The sequence below is a fragment of the Cyprinus carpio genome, chromosome B19, assembly GCF_018340385.1.
Source record: "Cyprinus carpio isolate SPL01 chromosome B19, ASM1834038v1, whole genome shotgun sequence".
Taxonomy (NCBI): Eukaryota; Metazoa; Chordata; class Actinopteri; order Cypriniformes; family Cyprinidae; genus Cyprinus; species Cyprinus carpio.
The window spans coordinates 6581798-6596948 of record NC_056615.1 but is presented as its reverse complement, the minus strand read 5'-3'; the positions used below and the strand labels follow the sequence as shown (position 1 = coordinate 6596948).

At 35.3% G+C, this 15151-nt stretch overlaps 3 protein-coding genes across 3 annotated transcripts in view; 1 reads left to right on the top strand and 2 right to left on the bottom strand.

Annotated features, from left to right (window-relative positions):
• LOC109112276 (regulating synaptic membrane exocytosis protein 3-like) overlaps window positions 1-10402 on the top strand; it is a 76228-nt gene extending 65826 nt beyond the window's left edge. Inside the window, exons 3-7 of the mRNA XM_042744770.1 lie at window positions 2647-2788; window positions 4179-4291; window positions 5455-5556; window positions 5642-5781; window positions 6749-10402. Of these exons, the coding sequence (XP_042600704.1) occupies window positions 2647-2788; window positions 4179-4291; window positions 5455-5556; window positions 5642-5781; window positions 6749-6961 (710 nt within the window). The 3' untranslated portion in view covers window positions 6962-10402. The remainder of the gene's footprint in view (window positions 1-2646; window positions 2789-4178; window positions 4292-5454; window positions 5557-5641; window positions 5782-6748) is intronic.
• The window catches only part of LOC109085447 (atrial natriuretic peptide receptor 1-like), a 1054061-nt gene that overhangs the window by 731068 nt on the left and 307842 nt on the right, over window positions 1-15151 (bottom strand). The gene's annotated exons all lie outside the window — the stretch shown is intronic.
• LOC109112483 lies at window positions 12310-14210 on the bottom strand. The gene is made up of 3 exons (XM_042744772.1): window positions 13893-14210; window positions 13516-13611; window positions 12310-13432 (listed from the first exon to the last, which is right to left on the bottom strand). The coding sequence occupies exons 1-3, from the start codon at window positions 14025-14027 to the stop codon at window positions 12857-12859; spliced, it is 807 nt and encodes a 268-aa protein (XP_042600706.1). The 5' UTR covers window positions 14028-14210; the 3' UTR covers window positions 12310-12856.

The window sequence follows — 15151 nt, the reverse complement described above, 5'->3', positions numbered from 1 at the left end:
CTTTTTTATATAGCACTTTATACAGTACAGATTGTTTCAAAGTAGCTTCACAGTAATAAAAAGGAAAATAACAGAATCAATGATGCAGACAGTTTCAGATACGAGACAGATGTTAAATGCTGCTGTAAAGCAGCTCTACAAAGGCAACAGGGTAGTTATGCAGCAGAGTTCACTAGCATAAGCAAAAGGCACCCAGTATTGATACAAACACTGTACTTTACTGTTTTGCATAATATGAGTTAATAATTGTTTGAAACAATGACTTCAGCAAAATTTTTACTATTTTCTGTTTATTTTGATAAATTAAGAAACATGTAATTGTTCAGTAAATATATACTGTAATTAAAAATTTGTGGTCGACCGATATATCGCCAAGGCCGATATATCGGCTGATATTTTACATTTTTCAAATATCGGCATCGGCCGATAAGTTTTTCTGCTTGGCCGATGCATTCGAGGTGACTTTTATTTTGACAGCGCTGAGAGCGGCAGTGCCTGAGGGCACACACAGCTCACATTCTCCCTTTTGTTTACTGTCATTGAGAACAGTTCTGTCTAATATGGATAGAAGTCTGTCTAATAATCAGATAGAATGGTTGAGCAAAGGAATTAATGTATACAAAAAGTATTATAACAATTGCAAAAAGTATTATAACTGTGTGTAAAATTAGTGTTACCTTGGCTTTATTTGAACAATATGATTCCCAATGCACACAAACTTCCCAGAATACTGATTGCCCTGTTGGTTACAGTGTTTACTTCCTTTTTAATTATATTTTTATTGAATATTTATTTATTTGTGAAAAATACTTTGTCATCTAAAGTATAAGTAATGTTTATTTTACAAATTTTTTTTTAATCCATTGTCAAATAATTTCAAATTTCGTAAATATTACTAAATATATATATATATATATATACAGTACTGTGCAAAAGTCTTAGGCCATTAGCATTTTCACCAACAAAAAATGGTTTTAAGCCAGTTATTTTTTTTCTTTTTGCTACAGTGTGTCAGTAGGAAATATCAGTTTTACATTTCCAAACATTGTTTTTGCCATTAATTGTAATAATCCAGTGAGATTTTTGTATGCACAAGGAGTCTGACAGCATCCAGTGCTCTACACAGAGATCTGATCTCACCATCATCCAGTCTGTCTTCGATTAAATAAATAAAACATTTTCACTCAAAAGAATGTTTAGAAAAAATACTGTGGTGAGTTTTTGTGTCATTTAGTGGTTTAAAGGAGATGCGGCTTTCACCATGGTGCACCTTTAGCCCAGTTGAACTCCATATTCTGCCCAGTTTGAGATGTGAACTTGCTCCTAAGTGCCTCAAACAAAACTGTCTTTGAAAAATGCAAAGCCAAGAACCTGGCAAATATCACTCATAATATCACTCAACCCAGCAGTTTGATTTTCCAGCGGGCAGATCAGAGTTTGCTATTTCCAAAAGTGTTCAGTGTGCAGTGTGCAGTGTGCATCAGATAGTCAGTACTTTTGCTTTTTCTTGTCTCTTTTGGAGCTCAGCAGCATGGGGACCACCCTAGTGTGCACTTGATAATGGATGTAGCACTTTATAACTCCCGGGTGACTTCCAACAGGAGCCCCTGGGAACATGAAACATGAAGGTTTTTAGTTTGAAAGTTAAATTTAGCATTGTTTATTATCACCTACTGTGTTTTTGATGAGCCCTGTTACAAATTTAACCACCATTTTCATGTGGTTTATCTCTTCTGATTTCCATATTTGGTGCTTGAGGACAAAAGCAGAAGCATTTGAGTGATCATCATACTCTTCTGCTATGTCTGGATTGATTGTTTGGCAGAAAAGTATGTCGGCTAAATTCAGCAGCTGTAAACAGCTGGAAGTCACGACGCAGAGTATGGGTACAGATGAGTTTACATAAGTTGTACCCGAGTAAATGGCTGCTGGTATGAAATATGACTAGACTATATAAGCTCAGCTCAGTCTTTTTCATAAACACTTGAGCTGTTCATGCAGTGTGGTTTTACATGCCATTACATTTTAGGAGTTTAAATCTGTGCCACTTTCCATTGCATGTCAATGTCTGTGACTTTTTCAAGTATTAAAAGCACAAAGGTCTTGACCTTCCTGACTGTATTGTAATCATACAATGTTATAATTTTGATATAATCGATTGAAATGATATTTAATTAATTGCATTAAAAACATTTTTAACTGTTAACTAATTTCTCATTGCTTGTGACACCATTATTTAACATCATCAGATTAAAACAGTTTTCTTACACATTTTAGTGTTGATTAGATTCTTGCAGCATAGCTATTCAACTCTGCCATTGTGTGACTGTGATAATATTTTTCATATTTTGTATGACTTGTTTGAAGTTTCTGTTTTCATTGTAATTTTAGTTAAAGTTGTAGTCATTTTTACTTCAGAGGACTGAGATCTGGTGATTGTTGAGGCCATTTGAGTATAGAATTCCGCAGAATGTCTTGACCATGTCTACATACTTAAAAGCATTGAGTTGCTGCTATGTGATTGGCTGAATAGATATTTGCAGTTGGCCAGTGAGTGTTTATATTTTTAAGGAGCTTCCGCTCAGGAGTTTGGTGCCCTATTCATGGAAAGTGAGCAGGATTGCATATGTGTGTGTTTTTGTGTAGATGGTGGAACAAAGAAACTGCGCAGCACCATCCGGCGGAGCACAGAGACAGGCATCGCAGTGGAGATGAGGAACCGTGTCACGCGGCAGGGCAGCAAGGACTCGACAGATGGCAGCACCAACAGCAACAGCTCTGATGGGACGTGAGTGTGACCCACCACCTCACACATTTAATCACTGCATCCGAATGCGCTTAGATCTCACAAGACATGTCCACATTTCAAAATCAAAAGAAAAAAAAAGTCATATTTTGCATAAAATAAGCAGAAACCTATTTTTAGGACCACAGCTGTTTAGTTTTATTTAGATCATAAATTAAAGGCAGTACAACAGTATTTTACAATTTTAATGATATGATAACATATTTGTTTCACATTACAGCAGGAAATGTGTTTAATTGCCATGAAAATAATGTCACAATTCAAATATGGTGCAGTACGATTAGGACTGCAACAACTAATTGATAAAATGTGTATATAATAAGTAATAATTAAAAAGGAATAACATGATTACATTTTTATTATTTTTATATATATATATATATATATATATATATATATTAGTGCTGTCAAATGATTAATCACGATTAATCGCATTCACAATAAGAGTTTCTGTTTACATAATATATGTGTGTGTGTACTGTGTATATTTAGTATGCATACATAAATAAATACATAGGTATACAGTATATATTTTGAAAATATTTCCATGTATTTCCATGTATATATTTATATTCATAAAATATATATTATATATAAATATTTTTAATACATGAACGTAACGCATTTTTCTTAAATATATGTAAACAAAACTTTTTATTTTGGATGTGATTAATCGCGATTAATCATTTGACAGCATTATATATATATATATATATATATATATATATACACACACACACACACACACATACAAATATTGGATTTTTTTTTAATCTGATTAAATTGAGTAATCAAAGAAATAATCCACATATTAATCAGTTAAAAATCAAGTCAAAATCATGGCTAGTTCCAGCCCTATATATGCTCAGGTCTTGCCATGTTTCATTAGACTCACTCATCTGTGTGTAATGTGAGGTACTGTCACAGTAAACAATGAATAAGCACTATATAGTATACTGGTTAGAAACTAGGGCTGGGCGATATATCTAACGATATGATCATGCGCATCTAGTCAGTAAATCTGGTTCCTTGATTACCGCTAAATCGCCATCACCTGCTTTCAAATGGAGAGGCATTTAATAGACAGAGCCGTAGTTCACTGACAAGGTACGCAATATCACGTTGATTATCGAAGGCGATTCATCTGGGATAATGAACGCGATATTGCGTAGCTTGTCAGTGATCTACGGTTCTGTCTATTAAATGCCGCTCCATTTGAAAGCAGTTGATGGCGATTTAGCGGTAATCAAGGAACCAGATTTACTGACTAGAATCGCATGATCATATCGTTAGATATATCGCCCAGCCCTATTAGAAACAAACCTGCTTTGTATTGATGAGCTTGATTGATCACACATTTTACACATTTCAGCTTCATCTTCCCCACCACTCGCCTCGGCCCTGAGAGCCAGTTCAGTGACTTCCTGGACGGCCTTGGTCCCGCTCAGATAGTGGGGCGGCAGACATTAGCCACACCGCCAATGGGTAAGACTCCTGCATGCTGGCCAGAATACACTCAAACACAACAATAACCATCAGGTTAAAAAAAAAAAAACAATTATTTTGCATTCTTATTCTGGATTCATATGAAAGTTAATGTTTATGTGCATAATTATATTTAAGTAAATACATTCATTTATTTTAAATACTAAATTGCTACTTTATTTATTATGAGCTGCCATGACAATCTAATTTCCCCTTGGGGATTAATAAAGTACATCTAATCTAATCTAATCTAATCATTACAAATGTCCAATTAGTAATATATTCAAAATACATGAGATACAAATTTCAACAGAAATTACATTAAAGTATATTTTAGTTTGTCATAAATGCATTCAACATTACACTTTAACTATATTTAAAAAAAAATAATAATAAAATACATTTGAACTTGCATATAAAGATACTTAAGTTCTGCTTATGTGGGTCAAAAGAAGTGCTTTAAAGTGAAGCTAAATAATAATAAATAATTTAAGTATAATGCATTTTTACTGAACTGCAAGTACGATTAAGCAATTACGTTTTGGAAAACATTTAAGTTCAGAAACCATTAAGTTCATAATTATATTACAATCCTGTAAACAAAAAAGGGTTATTTAGCATTTTTGTTATACTGACTGCCAAACATAAAAAAAAAAAAAAAAAAAATGCTTTATTCTTCAATTTGGAACTCGACGATCACGTTGAGCACATTGCTGTGAGAGGTATAATGTAGTACACTGAATAATCCATGAAAATAGGGCACAATATACTATATTAATATTAAGGATTTGTCCAAATTGATTTTTTATGGGAGTTTTACCTGTATTCTTGAGCATAGTATATACATAATATAAACTGTAGAAATTATATTGTTAACTGTGCTATTCTGTATCACTCAGTGGCACTCAGCTGATTGTCAATCAGTTTATCTGCATAATCACCAGGTCTGATAAATGTCAACCTTTTCAAGAGCTCATGGTGACTGAACTGGAGTTACTGACTTGTTAGACATAATAATATGTTTCTAATCCCTTCTTTTATGATCAAACATTAAGGCAGAAACTCTCAGGAGTGGAGGTTGTGTCTTGTTCTTTGTCTCCACCTGCTGTTGATTGATCCCATTGCAAGAAGGCTCTCATAAGAGTATGGTTTCCTCTGTGTAGGTGATGTTTACATCGGTGTGGTGGATAGAGGGGGTCAGTTAGAGGTCGAGATCATGCAGGCCCGAGGTCTGACCCCTAAACCAGGCTCAAAGAACATTCCAGGTAACACGATTCAGTTGGATCATTTTATTAATGTTAGGTCAGAACACAAAACACTTACATCATTGAGTGTGTTCTTCTCTATCAGCAACATATGTAAAGGTTTATGTCCTGGAGAATGGAATGTGTCTCGCTAAGAAGAAAACCAAAGTGGTGAAGAAAACCCTGGATCCAACCTTCCAGCAATCCCTGATGTTTGACGAGAGTCCGCAGGGGAAAGTGCTGCAGGTATTCAGTCAAAATCACTCCAGCTGTCCTTCACAAACACATTCTTCAGAAAACAGCACACTAGCATCTAAATATAAAGTCCCAAAACAGTATTTAAGGCCATAAAGCACAGGACTGTTTTGATATAACTGTCTACTGTTTTACACAGTCCATATTTTGTACAGCCTTTATAGTGAAAAATATAATCTTAAAATATAGAATATGATCAAACACTTAAAAATAGCATGAAAGACTATGTCAAATTTATACAAATAGTAGTGTAATTTAAGTGCTGTTAAAGCCTTGCTATTTAATATTTATTATTATTATTATTTAATTTTAATTAATACAGTAATATTAATTAAATATTACTGTATTAATTAATACAGTAATATATATAGTTACAATATTGATCTTAAATTATTTTTATATTTTAATTTTTAATTTTTCATATTATTTTAGGCTGATTAAGGCAGCTTTTATTTGATTAAACATACCGTAGAAACAGTAATATAGTGAAATATTATTATAATTTAAAACAACTCTTTTCTTTTTGAATATATTTTTAAAATGTAATTTATTCCTGTGATGTAAAGTTGAATTTTCAGCATCATTACTCCAGTCTTCAGTGTCACATGATCCTTCATTCTAAATCATTTTAATATGATCGTGTGCTGCTTAAGAAACATTTCTTATTGCTATCAGTGTTGAAAACAATTGTGATGCTTAATATTTTTGTGGAAACTGTTTTCAAGATTTTTCAAGATTCTTTGATAAGAAATCCGAAAGCAACAGCATTTATTTGAAAGAAATGTTTTTTAACATCATAATATGTATTTACTACACCTTTTGGTCCTCAATGAATGTCATTGTGTTACATAAGAAACTCAAATCAAACCAAGTGCAAATGCTAAAGTACATTTAGAGCCACTCTATATTAAACCTCTCCACATACTGATCCTTCATTTGTAACCTTTAACCTCTGCAGGTGATCGTGTGGGGCGATTACGGCCGCATGGACAGCAAGTGTTTCATGGGAATGGCTCAGATCCTCCTGGATGATCTGGATCTGACATCGACGGTGGGTGGCTGGTACAAGCTCTTCCCCACCTCCTCTCTGGCGGACCCTAGCATCGGCCCCCTGACACGCCGACTCTCCCAGTCCTCGCTCGAGAGTGCCACCAGCCCCTCTTGTACCTAGAAACATCCACGTCCCCTTCTAAATACGCCCATCTTCTCTATCTCTACGTGTGTATCTTTGTTCAATATACCCCGTCACTGACCCCAAACGCATGAACACACACCCTGATAGATACAGCCAACTCGCCCGGGGCTGGAACGCTCCTCTTTACCGATACAGATATTAAGAGTTGGATACAAATCAGGCGTGACACATAACACACACACATCCTCGCAGATGGATATGGGTGTAACCAGCAACATGCAGTCACAGGGTTGTGAAAAATTAGTCACGGCTAGTTACATACAGATCCATTGTCTGCAGGTCAATTAACAGGGGCATTTAATAAACCCGCCGAGAAATATTCCTGACAATGTAGCATTCGTGTTGACATCACGTCACACAGGAAGCAGAATGGGTTCTCCAAGACTAGTAGTTTCCAGACCCTCGAGGGTCAGTCATTTCTCTATGCCAAACCCAAACAAAGTTTTATTTTTTAAAAACCAAAGCAATTCTTATTATCTGTAGTGTTATATTATAGAGTATGGATATGTAGCAGAGTCAGTGACTTAGATGAGATGCAAAAAACAAAAACGTGTTAGAAAAACTCATAAGGTGCGGTCACGTTAGCGAAATTTTGTCGGCAAAGGAATACATTTTCAGTTGTCGTTAGTGTAGCCACGTATTAAGTCACTTTCATACCAAGCAACTTTTGGCGTGGCAATTTTGCGTGACCAACTTGAAGACGAACGAAGTCTGCGTCGCGACTTTTTCGCCCTTGCGTGAAATGGATTCCTATAGAAATGACTGGAATTCGCCTGCAAAATTTCGGTAAATGTGATCGCACCTCTAGAATACATTCACAATTAAACTTTTAAAGGGCAGGGTTTTACTCCACACGTCAGGTTATTTATTAGAAATGCACATGATTCCTGTCGCATAAAGTAGCGTATTCTTTTTTTTTCCTTTTCGGAGAGCTGAATAAATAAATAGATAGATCGATGTTTATGTATTTATCGACTGCATTCTGCACGTTAACTCGCAACCCTTGTTGAGCAAAATATGTAAAGTGCTATTTTCAGCTTGCCTTTAAAATTACGTAGACTTATAGATGGTAGGTTATTTATTTTGCTAATGTTTCAATCTCACTCTTTGTCTGAACAACACCATCTGCACCGAGCTGCAGACGTAGTCGAGGGAATCGAACCCGCCGAAGGAGAACCAACTGTCCTGTTAAACCAGCAACTCTCATACACAGCTGCATTGTGGGATACGCCGAACAGTGTCCGCTGGCAAGCAAGAAAACTTTTCTTGTACCAAGCACCGAAGCTTTCTGGGAAGTTGAAGCCGCATTAGACTTTACCGCCTCAAGTAGTTTTGGGTTTCTTTCTACCAGCATTTGGAACTGTTAAAGGCCTTTCCCATTTCCTGTCACTCTCAGGAGGTCACGCTGAACAAAAAAACACACACACACGCAACAATATGAGGACTGGTGATGGGGTCGCTCTCTCAACAGGATCTTGCAGCCCAAATCAAATGGTATTCTATAAACTCCTGGACACTTTTTTTTGGTCTTTCGAGCCATTGTGACTATTCCTGTCCAATCAGCAGTCTTCTTTAGCGTCGTCTCTGAAGCTGAGTGGCTCTTGACGGTTCTTCAGTCGATCTTCGGTGTTATGGAGACTTGTGGAAGGAAAGCAGCACTGTAGGTAAAAACCAGAACATTATTCAATTCTAAATTCCCATATGGATAATTTGCCAAATTATTAAAGACGTCTGTATAATTCAATCTGTTTAAACTGTCTTTGATGGAAGCGCACAAACTTTTTTGTTTGATTCTCTGTTTTGCATCACGATGGTGTAGATAGATCTGCTTTTATAGGCGGATTATGAGACCGCCAGCAAACCGTTTCATCTGATTTATCATATTGAATCGCATCAGCGTTTGAAGTATTTAAGTATTGTGTTTTGTACATGTTTTTTTCTATCTGCCAACATCACAGCTAAACTGGTCAAGAGTTACAGTACAAAATGTCACCATTTATCTGGATGCTCATAAGAAAGTGTGCCTCACATTCCATACTTTCAAAATCTCTTGTTTTTATTATATCTCTTGTATTTATTATCCAAGGCCATTCCATCAATGCACTTTACAGTACATGCACATGTTTCAAAGCATTTGGTAAGATGTAGATACTATAAAATGGTCGTGTTCATATAGAGATTTATCTTTAAATCCTGAGAAACATTTAGTCATTGCTTGTGTCTTTATCTTTTCTCTGTTCATAAAACAAAGAATCTTTAAGGACATTTTCAAGTTTTATTTTTACGTGATTACAAAATCAGCTGAATCAGAAGACACGTTAATATATTTGCATTTTAATTGTTTCTGTAAGACAAAAAGTATAAGTTGGGACTTTACACTTTCTTACTTTCATCCGAAACTGCAAAATATGTATTTTACCCATGCCAGATTTAACATATTTACAGTATTTAATTTTCAGCCCGTTGCCCGTTTTTCAAGCTCTGACGTTTTGCCTTTAAACAAACAAAAAGAGTTTCTGCTATCATTCACACACATGGCCTGCTTCTTTTGTATTTGCACAAGTTTGATTGTGTTGCACCTTTGTCTTTTTCACTAACAGAAAAATGTCTGTACATTAAATTAGGAACAAAAATGACTTCTTAATTCTAATTTAAGATGAAATTGTATTACTGTACTGAAAACAAATTGTATTTGCAGCTGAATGTTTGTCCTTGGTAAACACATATGAAATGACTATTAGATATTGATATTTTTTCTATGTGACTTGGGAATTTGGGATAATATACGTGTCCCTTTACTGTACAATGAAGTAGTTACAAAATCTTACTGGTCTTGCATTTTTGCAAAATGAAAAGAGTCTGAATGCATGAATATTTGTACTGTACTGCTCTATTTTTTTCAGGTGTAGTGGATGGATGTAGATTGTTGCAGTCCATAGCTAAACCAAATGCAACATTGACAAAAAAAAAAAAAAATTCTAGATTTGCCGCTTCCAGATTTCTGTGGTTTGGATGCGTTTTGATATTTTAACATGGAATGAGAATGATCAGATCTGTTTTGTTCTGACAGTAATCAGATACAGCTAACAAATGCTTCTGTGATGTTTTGATAATCTGTAAATACAAACCTTTGAGTATGATGTTGTAACTTCCAGAAAAAGTGGCTGGCATCTGGTTTGTTTAAATGCTCAGTGTTGAACTACATCATGCTTTTATATGCGAGACCCCTTCATGCTTTTCAGTTCGTACATGGTGAAGTCTGAAGAGTCTTTCTTGGCAGTTTTATGGCATGTGCAGTTTCTGTGTGAGTGTAAGTGACCCCAGCCTGACTGGGGAATGATCTTAATACACTGAATACAGATATCAATATCAGTGTGATGTTATGATGTAAGCTGAATAAACCTGACAGAGCGTTTCTGTGTGGGCCAACAATCATAGCAGAAACTGTTGGATGTGGTCAACCTGGTATTCATGCTTACTTTTTTATTTGCATTCGAAAATGGACAGTAGATTGTAAAACTGAGACTGAGGTGTAAATTTGAACATTTATTTTATGAGATTCGCTTCTTTTTGTACTGTATGATGTATATAAACTATAGAAATGTTGACAGATTGCTTTAATTTCAAACAGGAATGTAATCCCTTTACATCTTTCTTGGCCAGTTAAAGGAATAGTTCATCCAAAATGAAAAATTACTCGCCCTGTCCAAGATGTAGGTGACTTTATTTATTGGAGAAATGTAGCACTACATCACTTGTTCACCAATGGATCCTCTGCAGTGAATGGGTGCCGTCAAAATGAAAGTCCAAACAGCTGATAAAAACATCACAATAATCCACACCACTCCAGTCCATCAGTTAATTTGCATATTTCTCTCCTCATTCAGATAAAATGAAGAGGGCTCATATTTTAGTAATTATTTTGAAGTTTAAAAAAAGCATCATAATGATGGATTTGTTTCCTACAAACATGCAACTTTCAGCTTCACAAGATGTTAACTGTTGGACTGGAGTGGTGTGGATTACTTGTTGATTATTTTGATGTTTTTATCAGCTGTTTGGACTCTCATTCTGACGGCACCCATTCACTGCAGAGGATCCTGGTGAAGAACAAGTGATAAAATTGATCCAAAACAGTTCCCATGAAGAAACAAACTCATCTACATCTTGCATGGCCTAAGGCTGAGTAAATTTGATGCAATTTTGGGTGAACTATTCTTTTAAACCCTTGTGAAGTCTTTTTATGAACCCCTAATACTGTTTTTGTTACATTTGTGAACAAATATAAAGACTAATGAGGATATATTGAGCTTTTATCTTATTTTTGTAAAGTGAATTATCTTACAGAGTGGTTTGTAGGATGAAAGGCGGTGGCTTGTTTATTGCTTTACTTGAGAGATTATTATAAGGTGTAGACGTGTTTTTCAGGAGTGTTTTGATTTGATATCATTGATGATACTGAAGTATCTCTAACTTGAATGTATGTATTAAATATTCCATGTTATTGTATTATAAAACATATTTGTTTTACAGTGTCTGAGTGACAGAATAACACCTTTACCCGGTATTTGTTGATGTTTAAAGGCTTACATGAGCACAGCATCCCTGGTATCTAATTCATTGTTTGCTATCACAATTGATTTGAGCATTCAGTTTTGCTGAAAAACTAAGATAACAGATATCAGTTGTGCCTATAGGTCAAATGTAACATTCAGTGCATGCCTGTTTTTAGTCATTTACATTATTGAGATTTGTAAAATGGTCTGGAGAAAGTAAGCATTGTGTTTTCTTTTTCTTAAAATTAGGCTCTATTTTTTGTGATCGCACAAAACCAAGACATGGAATTAAAGAAAATAAAATGTTCTTTTATTTTATTCAAATTATATGATTACAACCCTGAATTTATTGTACTTTTGGGTTAGACTGTCTTCGGAAATTTTTTTTTTTGCAAATGTAAAGACGGTCATTCATAGTCTGTTTTCTTATCCTTGTAGCAAAGCTGTTCGCAGCTCTTTTGTTGTCACCATAAATCAGCCATTCATATTATTCATGACATTGTGAACAGCACAAGACTTTGTTGAGACATGCTCACCTTTGCAGACAGGTTTTCAACATTCACAAAGATGTAGCTACTTTGAAAATGATGTAACCCACTTCAGTTTAAGTCTTGCACTTTGAGAGAGCGCGATCAAAGGTTTATCAGAGCAAAAGTAGCCCCCAAAACTTTTAGAAAATGATCTGAGCTGACAGTGCGCTGCTTTGGAATAACAGAATGGAAAAGAGAGCTGTATGGGGAAGCTGTAATTTTATACTTGTGCTTTGTAAATGTTTTCTATGTGCAGTATTTGATAATGTAAAACTGGTATTTTTGTGGTTTGTACGCTGCAGAACTGATTATTTAAGGTGCACGCAGTTTTGTAAGAAAAGGTTGGGAAACTTTGACAAAAAAAAAAAAAGATTTTGACTGAAGCCTGTATCTGCATGCATATTGACTGCTGGAAGCTGGAGGTCAATAAATTTAATTTGAATCATCCCGTCTTTGTGTCTGAATGGAATATGTACAATTAAGTGGGTTTTAAGTGGCTTATCCTGAACCATGTACACACTTATACACCATATACACAATAGTTCCACAAAGAACCTTTACCATCCATGGAACCATTTCATTCCACAAAAGGTTCTTTACAGTGTAAAATATTTTTAAAATGTTCTTCACACTAAGAAAACTTTAAGTTTTTTTTTAAGAAATGTTCACTGAAAGGTTATTATAAAACAAACTGTGATGTTTTATTTGGAAAATAAGAAGTTGGGAGATATTTTCAACAATGCAGAATAAATCAGCAAGAAAAGTAAGTGTATGTTAAGTGCAGTTTACATGTAAGCCCAGGTCACAGCGTTTGAGGTGAACAGCCTAAAGCTCTCAGGTGCTGTACAGTAAGACAGTTCAGAGACTGAGCACATCCTCTCGGAGGATCCACTGGAGGGACTGCAGCCATCATACATTTGGCCCAAACTGTAAGTAGGTAAATAAATGTGTGAATATGATCCGCTGAAATCGGCGTATGAAGTCTGATGGGGCCAGTCCCATGTTTTCCTCTTTAATGCCAAACCACGATCTCCATGTGCGAGGCCCACGAACGCGTTTTCCAGGTTCCTAGTTGCACAAAGTGCAGGTCTGTTCCTCAGGGGGGCGCTGCTCTCCCGCTGCAGAAGAGACTCTATTGAAAACGGGCTGGTAAACTTCTTTTCAGCCTCGAGGCGTTTAAGGGTCGCCCTGTTGTTTTCCGTTTCATTCTTCACAGAGGACACTTCCATGTTCTCATAAAAGTCAGGGAAGACGTCGCGCAAAGCACCGAAGTGTCGTCGCAGTATTTTTGGGGTTATTTTACTTTCATCCACTTTCCAAAAGTTGCGCTTTGCATTTGGGCACTCTGGATTTATAGGTACCTGTAAATATGAAGGCAAAACATCAATATAGAAGTAGTAGCCTAATATTAACAATATGAGGAAGAAGAGGAAGAATCGCGTACCTTTACAAAGCATGTGTTTGATGATAAACAGACTCTGATATTATTCTCAAGGCCTTTTCTGTCGCCATCCACAAATATCCTCACCGCATTCATTAACTGATGAAGGAAAAGATACAGTCAAACCAAAATATTAAAGGTTAATATCCTAGCCTATGTTTCCGATATTGCTTTATTTAATAAAGCACTTAAGAAAGTGCGTCATTGCTTTTAAAATGAAATATGATAAAAGAAAGCAACGTTCAATAAATGTTTGCATTTAATTAGAAAATGAAGAAAACAATTAATTAAAAAGTATCCCCCTGAATGCAGTTCTCGGTTGTAAAGGAGCGCAGCGATAGATAACTATCCATTGTCAGCTGTAATAAATTTGAGCTTACCTCGTAAAACGTTAATTTCTTCTCAGGGGCGTTGTGAATGACACATGCGATCAGACCCAGGTAGGTCATCTTGTGTTTGGAGTATCTCTTGTATTTTCTTCTGACCAGCAGCATGTCTGCGCGCGCTCGCTGCATCTCTGAGAACACTGATTCTGAAGCGGCGATGAGATTGTGTCGTGTAGTTTGTGGCCTATATATGAAGCACACCGGCTATAGAAGGTCTATAGATGCCCATTCCTCGTTAATGTCTCTTTTACATAATTGATGGAGGTGTTAACGTGGCGGACATGCCTGGACCACCGCAGTCGATCGGCGATTACTGTGTTTTTATAGGCTATTGTAGGCCTAACATGCACGAGCATTAAATAAAGAGTTTAAAGATATGAATAAAAACTCATAGTATACTCAATTTTACTGATAAAATCTTAAACAAAGTTTTTTTTTTTTTATAAATAATAACCTACGTTGTATCATGTATGCATTAACAAATAAACAAGAAAACACACAAATATTTTATCAAATAATCGCGTTATAATGCTATGTAATCGTTTTAGTTTAAATGAAAATATAGGTAAAGGAATAGCTAAACCTGCTCATGAACAATATTTTATTATCATCCACTTTCCAAAAGTTTAATTGTGCATTTGGGCACACTAGATGTATCCAGAAAGGGAGAGATTCGTAATAAATAGCCAGGAAGAAGAATAATTTGCTACATATACATTTACACAAGAGTTGTTTGATATGATTTAGGCAATAAATAGATTGATAATATTTTCGAGGACTTTTCTATCCCCATCCACAAACATCACTATTAACTGCATGGGGAAAAACATACAGTAAAGCTAAAACATTGTTATACACGTTTCCAGTTTGCTTCGTTAAATAATGCAACTCAATAAATATTTTATAAATATCATTTTATTAAATATTTCATTAAATAATTATATTATATGTAATAATTGTTAGTTTAAATAAATAAACAGACAATAACGGTGTTATATGATGTGATGCTTTAATGTAGTATTATTTCTATTATATTCTTTGGGTTTCGCACTTTTTCCTGTTCCAAAACTGTTATAACTGTCTTACAAGCAGAAATAATGATGTAGACAAAAATATGATTTTTCACTAGTTAACAAAGAAATAAACCAATTGATTAAATCTGGTACAAAACTGTGAGTTCCCAACATTCCAGTGTTTATAGTCATGAGATATGAATTCACACATGCCTTTCATGTGCAGATGAAATACTTTAT

Bases quoted from the DNA above. Each gene is read 5' to 3' on its own strand.
- LOC109112483 (XM_042744772.1), bottom strand. From the start codon at position 14,027: ATGCAGCGAGCGCGCGCAGACATGCTGCTGGTCAGAAGAAAATACAAG. The intron at 13,612-13,892 runs GTAAGCTCAAAT...TTCCTTCATCAG, and splicing joins AGAAATTAACGTTTTACGAG to TTAATGAATGCGGTGAGGAT. The intron at 13,433-13,515 runs GTACGCGATTCT...TCATATTTACAG, and splicing joins CAAACACATGCTTTGTAAAG to GTACCTATAAATCCAGAGTG.